Here is a 12,500-nt window from a genome sequence, read left to right as displayed (position 1 = left end):
ATCAGCATTCAACACAGGATCTTCCAGTAACAAAGGCTCAGCATTCAACACAGGAGCTGCTTTTAACACAGGATCTGCCAGCAACACAGGCTCAGCATTCAACACAGGAGCTGCTTTTAACACAGGATCTGCCAGCAACAAGGGATCTGCCAGCAACACAGGATCAACATTCAACACAGGATCTGCCAGCAACACAGGATCAGCTTTCAACACAGGATCTGCCAGCAACACAGGCTCAGCATTCAACACAGGAGCTGCTTTTAACACAGGATCTGCCAGCAACACAGGCTCAACATTCAACACAGGTTCTTCCAGCAACACAGGCTCAGCATTCAACACAGGATCTGCCAGCAACACAGGCTCAGCATTCAACACAGGAGCTGCTTTTAACACAGTATCTGCCAGCAACACGGGATCTGCCAGCAACACAGGATCAACATTCAACACAGGATCTGCCAGCAACACAGGATCTGCCAGCAACACAGGCTCAGCATTCAACACAGGAGCTGCTTTTAACACAGGATCTGCCAGCAACATAGGCTCAGCAATCAACACAGGCTCAGCTTTCAACAAAGGAGCTGCTTTTAACACAGGATCCGCCAGCAACACAGGCTCAACATTTAACATAGGATCTGCCAGCAACACAGGCTCGGCATTCAACACAGGATCAGCATTAAACACAGGATCTGCCAGCAACACAGGCCCAGCTTTCAACACGGGATCTACCAGCAACAGTGGCTCAGCATTCAACACAGGAGCTGCTTTTAACACAGGATCTGCCAGCAACACAGGCTCAGCAATCAACACAGGTTCAGCATTCAACACAGGATCTGCAAGCAACACAGGCTCAGCATTTAACTCAGGATCTGCCAGCGACACAGGCTCAGCATTCAACACAGGATCTGCAAGTAATACAGACTCAGCACTCAACATAGACTCTGCTTTTAACACAGGATCTGCCAGCAACACAGGCTCAGTACTTAACACAGGATCGGCAATTAATACAGGCTCTGCAATCAACAAAGGTTCAGCTTTTAATGAAGGCATTGCAAGCAACACAGGCTCCACCAGTCACACAGGATCGGTCAGCCACACGGGGTCTGTCATTCATACAGGATCAGTCAGTAACTTGGGTTCAGCAAGTGGCACAGGCCCTGTATCAGACTACATAGAGACATTAGCCACGGGGGAAGTCAACATTGCAGGACCAGTGATCAACATTGCATCTTTGCAACATCAACTTCAGCAAGACTCTTCAACAAAAGCACCTGGAAATTTGGAACCGCCGTCATATTTTAGTTTGAACGGTGCCCAAACGCCCAATACTCAGCAGTCTGCCTTCGAAGGAATCCTATCTACATCGAGCTTGATTCTCAACTACAGACCACAGAGCAGCGGGCTGTCAGTGGGGCAGATTTCCGGAGAAGTGTCGACATCTGCATCATCTCTTGACCAATCTGGCAGTGTTCTCGCAACCATCCAAGAAACCGTTGACAGTGATGCAGAAAGCTCCAATTTGCTGAATGAACAAGAATTATCGCTCGCGTCTACCTTTGACGCAGGCGACTCCCAGTCTCAGAGTTTTGCGACCTTTGTTGGATCAGTTTCTCCAAATGCAGAGGGATTGGAAGTCCTGTCATCAGATATGAAGATGGAATCTGAAATGGAAACAGGTGAATCCTCGACAGCCGGAGATGATTTCAACTTGATCAATGACTCTAGTTCGGCCATTAGCATTAGTATGTCTAGTTCCACCAGTGATAATATGAGTAACAGTATTGCAAATGCCATGTTTGCCAGTTCTAGCTCAAGTAACAGCCATTTAGACAACAGTGGCTCAGACAGTGCTAACTCTAGCAACAACAATTCAAACACAGTTAATTCAAGCAGCGGTATTTCGAGCGGCATCAGTTCAGACTATAACAACTACAGTAATAGCAGCTCAACCAATAGCAGTTCAACTAGCAGCAACTCCACAAGTATCAGCTCAGGCAATAGCACTTCAAGTAGCAGCACTTCAAGCAGTGGCAGTAGTCCCAACAGTAGCAGCTCTAGTAGCAGTAACTTTAGCAGTAGTAGTTCCAGTTTTAGCAGTTCCAGCAGTAGCAGCTCAAGCAGTAGCAACTACAGCAGCAGCAGTTCGTACAGTTCCAGTTCTGTTAGTGGCAACTCCAGCAATGAAGACCCAGAGAGTGGAATTGGTACAGACGGTAGCAAACTCGAGAATAACCCACATGCCCCTGATCCAAGAGTAAACAGTGAGAATTCGGATGGCAATACCAGTGATTCCAATAGTGACATCACAGATACTGACGCATCTGACAGCAGTGAAAGTCCTTCAACAAGAAATCTGCACATCCATGCCAACACTTTCCCAGGAAGTAGTCATATTGTACCCCAAAGCAACACAGATGATATTGTTCTATCACCTCTTCCACCAAGTGGAATACCAGAGGATACCAACAATGGTGAGTCAGGTGTACCCCTCGGTGTAAGGGGCGTGGGGTCCCTTTCTGCCCTTATTGGATCTCCTGTTTCCACAGAATTGGCATTTGGTGATCCTTTGACAACAGAGGAAGTCATATCAAGCCTTGGGTGGAATCCTTTCAAGAAGTTGACTCCTCCATCTACATACTTTGAAGATTACAATGCCATATTCCCTCAGGCTTTTGGGTTCCATCACGAACCTGTGGTTCAAGGACCGTCATTTGCAGTTGTTGGAACAGAGCTTCCTGGAAATGAGTGGAATCCCTTCCAAGGTTCTCTGGAAAGGCCGGCTGGAAATAATATTCGAGGGAGTATCCTGACGCAAGGCCCTCCTGTTACAGGGTCAGCGCCTCCTATCAATGTCGTACAGCTTCTGCAGCGGGAAGATTTCCGGCCATTGATAGACGCTCTTGGCTTAGAACCTGAGGAGCTTGTTCACATAGCAGCCTTACAAGACCCTGATCTACTCCTTGAGGACTACGACTCTAGGGTTGCTATTTTAGAATTTCTTCCACCTGGGGAAGTGGAGTTTATGGAAACAGATTTTTTGACACAGGATAGCCACCAGAATCCTGAAACCATGCCAGCCATCATAGAGACTCCTTTTGGCAATTTTCTTGATGGGACTGTTGTCCTGGACGGTGGGAAGCCAGTAACAAGTCAAACTATCATCATACAAGATGGAGATGCAAGTGAAGTAGTCAATATGGGCATTCCTTTCCCCCTTCTGAGCCAAGACTCAGGCAACCAGGGACCATCTCTGGACCTCTCCTATTTGCCACCTTCTACTTCATCAGCAACAACTTCTGACTTTAACTTCTTACAACTTCCTGCCAGCCAGGTCCCATCTCTGGACCTCTCCTATCTGCCACCATCTGGTGAGACTTCTCCATCAACAGCAACTTCTGACTATAACTTTTTGCAAGTTCCTGCATTTTTAGACTTTACTAGTTCTCAAAGTATATCAGCACAGACGTCTGAAAATCAGAGTTCTGATTCACAGTCTGTCACCGTATTGAAAGCCCAAGGACAAGGAATGTCATCCACTGCCTCACAAATGAAGGAAACTTTGTCTACCTCAAAAGCACAAGAAGAAATATCTGATTCAGAAAACGGTGGTTCATCACTATCAGAAATACAGGAATCTTCTACCTCAGGAATGCAAGGGGCATCTTTCTCTACCTCAGAAATCCAGGAATTGCCTTCGTCTGCCTCAGAAATCCAAGAAATATCTTCTGGCATACAAGAAGGGTCATCATTTATTTCAGAAATACAGGGAGCCTCGGCATCTACTTCAGAATTACAAGAGACATCACAAACCTTACAGGTTCAAGACTCAGCTACAGGCCAGCAAACACAAGCAGAATATTTTGCAAGTGCAGGTTCCTCAGACAGTTCACTGTCACAAAGTGAAGAAACGCTCCAGAAAGAGAAACCATTAGGCGCAATATATACCCTGAACTTTTCTTCAGCAGATCTGCTTGCTCAGCAGTTCAGTTCTGCTTCGGCTCATTACCAGGAGCAAGTCTCGTCCAACACAATGGCTGATTATCAACCTGTTTCATCCTCACTTACTTCAGTCGATCAACAACCTGTTGGAATTCTGTATGTTTCAATGGACTCACCTGAAACGGCATCATTTGTGTCTGAAAGCGAAGTGGTAAATCCTGAGGCCCAAACTCAGGAGGATTCTGTTCAGGTTTATCCTTCACCACAGTTTTCTCCGTTTCAACCTCCAACTGATATATTGACAGTGGATGACGACCTCTCAATATTATTCGAAGAATTACCAGTAAGTGCTGATGGCATTATTCTCGGGCCGGAGGGACCACCGGATCTCCTCACTCTCGCCGGGGACGACAGGCCGATGTTTTCCGAGTCCCCTTTCATCATGCCTCCTGAAACCCCCGTGAAGCTGTCAAACATCATGCCTATTTTCCCTTTTGCCGAAGACAATCCCTCCGTTCCCGAGCCTTTTACTGACATTCAACCACTGCCGCTGCAAGACGAGGAAGTGGGCGCTACAGATCAATCTAATGTAGCCCCGTGTATGCCCGCTGACATGTGCTATCGCCAGTTTGGTGACCACTCCTTGGATGAGTGTGCCTATGGACAACAGCCAGCTTGCCATGAAGGATATGTTCCCTGTCTGGATAACTACACTGGGTATGTTGAACTCAGCTGCTACGAGTATGCCACGCCGCTCAGCACATTCATAGAGGCAAATGTCAGCGCCTCCTCCAATCAAGAACAAGATTCAGCGCCCACAGAACTGCCACAGAATTCGCAGACATTACCCAGTGAAAGCGGTGATGTGGAAAGCTCCTTCGCCGAGGGGCAGAGTTACACATCAGGCTCTGCAACTCAGGAAGTTGAAATCAAAGTAGAGATCGAGTGTGTCGCCATCGGGCACTGTCGCCGTCGCTATGGTTCCTCTCTCACAGACATAACAGAGTATGGTTTCTTAGAACTTTGTCCAGCTGGGATGGTCCGTTGTCTTGATGACGTCATCACTCCGTCTGCGACCACAACAGAGACAGAGAGCAACTCCGACATCAGTCAGAGCCATCAAGGTGATTACCAAGCTTACAGCAATCAACAAACGGCCGTCGTGAGTTCCCAGAATCAAAACCAATTACCACAGGCAGTGACTCAGCAAAATCAGCAGTTTGCTCAGCAACAACAACAAGAGGTAGAGCAGCAAAAGCACAATCAAAAACATCCTCAACAACAGCAGACCCAGTATTATTCACAGTCTCAGCAACAAGAAACCCAACAACAGATTTCTCAGCAGCAGTATAACCAACAATATTCACAACAAGGAAGTCAGCAACAGTATTATCAGCAACAGCCAAACCAACAACAGAATTCTCAGCAACAACAAAACCAACAGCATTCACACAAACAACAACAACAACAGCAAAACCAGCAGCATTCACACAAACAACAACAACAACAGCAAAACCAGCAGCATTCACACAAACAACAACAACAACAGCAAAACCAGCAGCATTCACAACAACAACAGCAAAACCAGCAGCATTCACACAAACAACAACAACAACAGCAAAACCAGCAGCATTCACACAAACAACAACAACAACAGCAAAACCAGCAGCATTCACACAAAGAACAACAACAACAACAGCAAAACCAGCAGCATTCACACGAACAACAACAACAGCAAACCCAGCAAAAATATTCTCAGCAACACTCAAATTACCACTATTCACAACAGCAAAACCAACAGCATTCTCAGCAGCAACAGACTCAGCCACATTCACAACAGGTGCAGCAACAGCATTACCCTCACAACCCGACTCACACCTTCCCAGCGCAGCCTCAGCAGACGCAGACCACCACAACCACTACAACCACTCAGCAGAGCCACCCCCTGCCTCAACCCACGCCTCGACCAGACGCCCACTACAACAGCTACCAGCAGCAGAGCAGTTCTCAACCCGCTACCCATCACCAGAGTCCAGCCAGCTCCTTCCCTTCCCAACGCCCATTCCCCTTCTCAAGCGGTTCCTATTCCTACCACTCCTACCAGACCCCGAATTCCTACGTGTACCATTATTACCCGTCTCGCCCCACCGGTAGAGAGAACAGCCAACCAGCCAACCAGCCTTCCTCCAGACTGTGGGATCTCTCCATCGCCGGGAAATTGAAAAAACTCGACGAGACTCTTAAAAAACCTTTTCAATTCTCTTTTTTCGGCTGAGTGAAGCAACGCCGATATTTGGGCATTTTATAAGTGTTCCTGTTTCACAAAGAAAAAAAAGGTTGTGATGTGTGATATTCTTATTTTTTACATGTACTACAGTATGTGATGTGCTATAGTCATGATGTTAGGCTAAGGATCTTAATAAAGATTTTATACAAATTTTAATGTGGGTTTTCTTGTGATCCTCAGATTTTACGTATTCCTTACTCCATTTCAATGCCTCTGATAAAATAACGTGTGATTACGAAATCATTATCTCCATCACTATCCAGAAACGAAGGGCTGATATAAATTGCTTTGATAACAGAGGTCGTCATTTTGCCTACGCAATGGGTCCTTATAGAGCCAGCACTGTATTAAGACACGGAGAGGCAATAACGTTTTATCAGTGAAAAAAGCAGTCTCTGATACGGCTACTAAAACAATGTCATGATGTACCAAACATGAAAGATAAAAAAAAACAAAAAAAAAACTGTGATGTAATAACCTGAGATATCATCTTATCTTGTTCCATTATAAAGTCATTTTTAGCACGTTATGGTCCATATCTACACCCACTTACATGTAGTCCCTATTTATATAAATGTGCATGCATGTACATACATATTTATACATATTTACACATTTATTTATTTGTTTATTTATTTATTTATTTTTACTTGAAATGATCCGAGCGCGACAACATCTCCTCGGACTTGCAATCCGTAAAAACACATTACAAAACCATAGCTTAAGCGGTAAAATAGCAAGCCAGAGGTAGACAGAAAAATATTCCTCGACAATTTGAATATACAAACACTTCAATGCCTCTGGAACAGAGAACGACAACGTGAAACATGGCGACAAGTAGTGCTGCTGGCATAAAAAAATAATATATATACAGACGTATATATAGATACATATATATACGTATATATACACATATACACACACATGCATATGTATATATATATATATATATATATATATATATATATATACATATATACATATACATATATATGTATATATATATATATATATATATATATCTTTATATATACACACACATATACATATGCACACACATACACATACACATACCACAGACACACACACACACACACACATATACACACACACACACGCACCCACACACACATATGTGTGTGGGTGTGTGTATGGTCCATGTGATTTTGGACACACACACACACACATGGACCACGATTCCAGGCGTACTTTGAGAGTGTAACGCACGGACGAAACAAGAAGAATTATTATTAAAGAATAAGGATAACTGTGACGGTGATAATGATGATAATGGCAATAACAACAGCAATAATGATGATGATAATTATAATTATGAATAATGTTATACATGATATTGATAATAGCCATGCCAATGAAAATACTGCTAATGCTAATAAAAGAAATAATAATCGTGATAACAATGAAGGTGATGATGATAATAACAATGATAATAATAATGATAACAATAATAGTTTTAACAATAACGACAATAATGATCATAATAATAATAAAAATAATAATAATGAAAACGATGATGATGACAACGACAACAATAACTACTATTACTACTACTACTATTGCTACTACTACTACTACTGCTGATGATGCTAGTGATATTACTACTACTACTACTACTACATTACTACTACAACTACTACAACTGCTGCTGCAATTATTACCATTATCATTACTGCCTCTACTTCAACTACGTCTACTAAAATTACTACTACTGTTCCTGCTACTATTACTATTACTGTTACTACTTCTTTTCCTACTACTATTACAATTACTAACAAAACAACATCACCAGCACGGCAGAGCGCGAGATTCCACCCATTGAACGTTGCATAAACAGACGTGGACGAACAATGAGTAGAGAAGATTATATACAGTCCTTTCCATGATTTAGCGTAAAACACTACGGTTAACAATAGCAACGGTGCCATTACCTCATGACTGTGTTAGTACTAGATTCGTCCCTTCGTTTTTGTACAACGGCAGACCTTTCGAAGCTCTGAAGTTTGTTTCATCATTAACGGAATTGTGCAGAGTGATTCGTGTTGCCATTATCATTAGTATGTGCGTGTTTATGTGAGGGTGAATCTGCACTTAAGTGTTTTGTATGTAGCGTTTGTATGTACCGTACATGCATATAGAGATATTTAGGTGTGTGTGTCTGTGCGTATGTGTAAGTGTGAGTGTTTGTAGATATGTGTGTGCGTGTGTGTGTGTGTGTGTGTGTGTGTGTGTGTGTGTGTGTGTGTGTGTGCGTGCGTGCGTGCGTGCGTGCGTGCGTGCGTGCGTGTGTGTATGTGTGTGTGTGTGTGTGTGCGTGCGTGCGTGCGTGCGTGTGTGTGTGTGTGTGTGTGTGTGTGTGTGTGTATGTATGTGTGTGTGTGTGTACAAGTGAATATGAAAGGAAATTCCACCAATTACATAGAACATGATTAGATAATAGATCAAACATCTTATAATTTTTTTTTAAAGTCTTATTTTCATGAAATAACTGCCATTCATGATTAATTTCAATCCCCACGGAAAAGTAAACATGATTGATATGACAAGTCCAACGTATCAGCGTAGATCCTTCCAGTGATGATATATATGGTATGAGTCCAGTATAGTTATCGTCAGAGAGATAATGCGGTTGATTCTAAAGATAAATTTATAATTAAATCTATTCAAACATTAAGACTAAGAACCAATTTTTGTATTTGTAAGATTTTTTGTTTTATGTTTTTTTTCTTCATAATATTCTCTCTTCATGTAACTTTATGTCAGCCTCTCTTTCTCTTTCACTTATTCATTCTCTATTTTTCTTTTCTTTTTTACTTGATACGAAAATCTTATCGTATGATTTCAAAACGTTGAGTATTTCTCCCTCTTCTTCCGAATTAACGCTCAAGGTGACACAAAACACTATTTTATCTTTTTACAATGTCTTTTTTCTGGTCCCGAAGCTGATATAGAATGTGTATGTTAAGATTTGTAGGTTATAATGATTCCAGAACATTACAGAATGAGGATGGGAATCTTCATTTAAATGGATCGATTTACACCACAGGATTACACACACATATGACTTAGCAGTATGCACCCTTACCTCATACCTTCTCACGGACGATTTGGTGACGAGGCATGCGTAAGGCATTCGTCTTCATTAACCACAAACAATAACAATAGAAAACCTCGTACGTAAGCATATAACCTACATGATACACTACCAGTAGTAATACAGATGATAAAACTGATTGCATCGTATAAAAAGAAAAATGATCCCAATATCACACGAAGGCTGAGCAGGGCGACCAATCCACCACCTCTCCGTCAGGTCATGCGCGCCCTCAGGTCATGACCGAGCGCCCGCCGCAGACGTTGATGCTGGAACCGGTGATGTAGGCAGCCGCAGGAGATGCCAGGAACACGGCCGCCTCTGCCACGTCCTCCCCCGTGCCCTCCCTTCCTAAGGGAGTCCTCGATAGCCACTCCTGAAGGTAAGTCAGGAGGAGAAAGTAAGGGTGCATGGCGAGAGAATGGAGGTGCATGAACGGGTATATCAATAAAGAAAAAGAAAGAAAGAAAGAACGAACAATGCATATATTCTAAGAGCTATGGGAAAATATGTGACGTGAGGCAAAGTAAAATCTCACTCACTTGTTATGCTCTGAAACTCGCCAATGGAAAGTGAATGGTGACAGCGTTACCTTTTGGAACGTATTTCCAACGTCGGTCTCTGGCCAGATCACTGCTCCCGGGTTGATGTAATTCACACGGACCTGTAGGTTAGACGGTATGGAGTCGTGATGCATAACTTAGTGTATGAAGAAAGAAAAAAAAAACAGTGCATAATAATGAGTTTATTGTAGGGATGATGTATAATGTATTGTTGTGTTATATTTTTTTATCTTTATATTTACTTATATCCCTCCACCCTTTAAAATTTACACCAACTTATTTACCGTGTTCTATCTATCCTACCTTATCTCTCCCATTTTCTATATGCACCAAAACATCTCCCTCCATTTTTATCTACAGTAAATCATCTCCCGTTTTCTATCTACTGTAAATACTCTCTCCCATTTTCTATCTAAAACATCTCCGTTTTCTATCTAAAACATCTCTCCCGTTTTCAATCTACAGCAAATCATCTCCCTTTTTTTATTTGCAGCAAATTATCTCTCCCGTTTTCTATCTAAAACATCTCCGTTTTCTATCTAAAACATCTCTCCCGTTTTCTATCTACAGCAAATCATCTCTCCCGTTTTCTATGTAAGACATCTCCTCCGTTTTCTATCCACACCAAAGACCATCTCCCCCGTCTCCTCTCCCCACTCACCCTCACTTCTCTTTCTCTCTCTATTCCCAACACTAGAGTCCCCCCCCCCCCATCTTACCTCGGGCGCGAGTTCGATGGCCAGCTGCTTCGTGGCCATAATGAGCGCCGCCTTCGTCATGCTGTAGATCGTGAAATAGGGCGGCGTGGGCGTTTCTCCGCCGATGTCGCCGATGTTGAGGATGCTGCCGCCCACTCGCTTGACGTGGGGCGCCGCGGCCTGTGGCGGGCAGAGAGGCAGAGGGAAAGGTGTTCATAGGGGGGAATAATGGCGTCCTGTTGGCTGATGTTGATGGGTCAGGAGTGAGTGGTGTTGTCACGTCTCGTTGCGATGTGGTTTTTGGTATGTTTTGAGATGTTGTTGCCGGAATGTTTATTTATTTATTCTTTTTTTGGGAGGTCAAAAATGAATTCAGGAACGCAATGCTGTCACGTCTTCGTGTGTATAAGAAATGTAAGTTAGATATTAAGATGTAATAATTGAAGGATGACAATTTTACTGTTGATGTGGATAGTTGTGGAATTAGGTAAGTGAATAATATTGTTTTTGTGATTTAAATTTCTTTATCCCGTTTCGCTGTCTGCCTTCTCCTTCAACTTCTATTATTACTTACATTCAGCTACTTACTGGTTAATCTCGAAACGGATTATTAGAAGCAATCAGGACAAAAATAGGAATAGATATCATGTCATTCACAAATTCAATTACGTGTAAAAAATAAGAAATAAAAAAGCCTCCCCCCTCCGTTTCTGTGCATATCAATTTCCCGATTTCTATGTACATCAACTCATATCTCTCCCGTTTTCTATCTCCACCAATTTCCCGTTTTCTATCTCTCGCCTCTCTCCCGCCGGCCATGACGAGCTTTACCTGCATGAGAAAGTAAGGGGACATGGCGTTGGTGTTCATGAGCCGCGTCCAGGTGTCCTCGGAGGTCTCAGCGATCGGCGTCGGGAAGAAGAGCGAGGCGTTGTTGACGAGGAGGTCGAGGCGGCCCCACTGCGCCTGCGCCTCCGCCACCAGCCGCTGCGCCGTCGCCGCCACCGACGCAGACAGGTCGCCGGAGATCACGTGCGCGCTGCTCGCTCGGGCGCTGGAGGACGCGTTTGGCTTTTATTCCAGTTATTATTATTATTGTTATCATTATTACTACTGTTATTGTTATTGTTATTATTATTAGTTGTTGTTGCTACCATTATTAGCATTACTACTATTATTATCATTATTAGTGTTATTTTTTATGATCATTATTGTTACCATTATTATTATTATTATTATTATTGTTATCATCTTCCTTAGCATTATCATTATGATAATCGTTATCATTATTATTATTATTATTATTATTATTATTATCATCATTGTTATTTTCATTATTATTATTATTATTATTATTGTCATTATTACCGTTACTATTATTATCATTATTGTTATTTTCATTATTATTATCATTATTATTTTCATCATCATTAATATAACCACCACTATTACTGTTATCATTATCATTACTCTTATCACCGTCATCATTTTATTATCATTATTGTTATTGATATCAGTTGTATCATCATTATCATCATCACTATTATTATTATCATTATCATAATTATCATTATCATTATCATTATTATTATTGTTATTATTGTTAATATCATTATAATTATTATCATTGTTATTACCATTTGTATTATCATCATCATCATCATTATTATCATTGTTATTATTATTGTTATTATTATTATCATTATCATTATTATTATTCTCATTAACATTATAATCAAGCCCAAAGATTGTGTAATGGGGTCGCGGATGTGTCGAAGGTTCGAGTGTCGCGAGAGGGAAAGGTTTGTGATAAACTGGCTTAATTAGTCCTTAATCTGGAGATGGATTTGATTGCTCCAACGTGTGAAACTCACTCGCTCTTTCTGGTTTTAGTAATGCTCTTC

General features: G+C 42.0%; 1 protein-coding gene across 1 annotated transcript in view; it reads right to left on the bottom strand.

Moving 5' to 3' along the window:
- Positions 1 to 9,235: 9,235 nt before the first annotated feature.
- The window catches only part of LOC125037841 (uncharacterized oxidoreductase MexAM1_META1p0182-like), a 3,578-nt gene continuing 313 nt past the window's right edge, over positions 9,236 to 12,500 (bottom strand). Inside the window, exons 2-5 of the mRNA XM_047631085.1 lie at positions 11,428 to 11,650; positions 10,618 to 10,776; positions 9,928 to 9,999; positions 9,236 to 9,711 (exon numbers count right to left, since the gene is read on the bottom strand). Coding sequence (XP_047487041.1) covers positions 9,568 to 9,711; positions 9,928 to 9,999; positions 10,618 to 10,776; positions 11,428 to 11,650 — 598 coding nt within the window. The 3' untranslated portion in view covers positions 9,236 to 9,567. The remainder of the gene's footprint in view (positions 9,712 to 9,927; positions 10,000 to 10,617; positions 10,777 to 11,427; positions 11,651 to 12,500) is intronic.

The sequence above is a fragment of the Penaeus chinensis genome, chromosome 24, assembly GCF_019202785.1.
Source record: "Penaeus chinensis breed Huanghai No. 1 chromosome 24, ASM1920278v2, whole genome shotgun sequence".
Classification (NCBI taxonomy): domain Eukaryota; kingdom Metazoa; phylum Arthropoda; class Malacostraca; order Decapoda; family Penaeidae; genus Penaeus; species Penaeus chinensis.
Note: the sequence above shows the minus strand (reverse complement) of the source record. Positions and strands in the feature narration are given on the sequence as shown.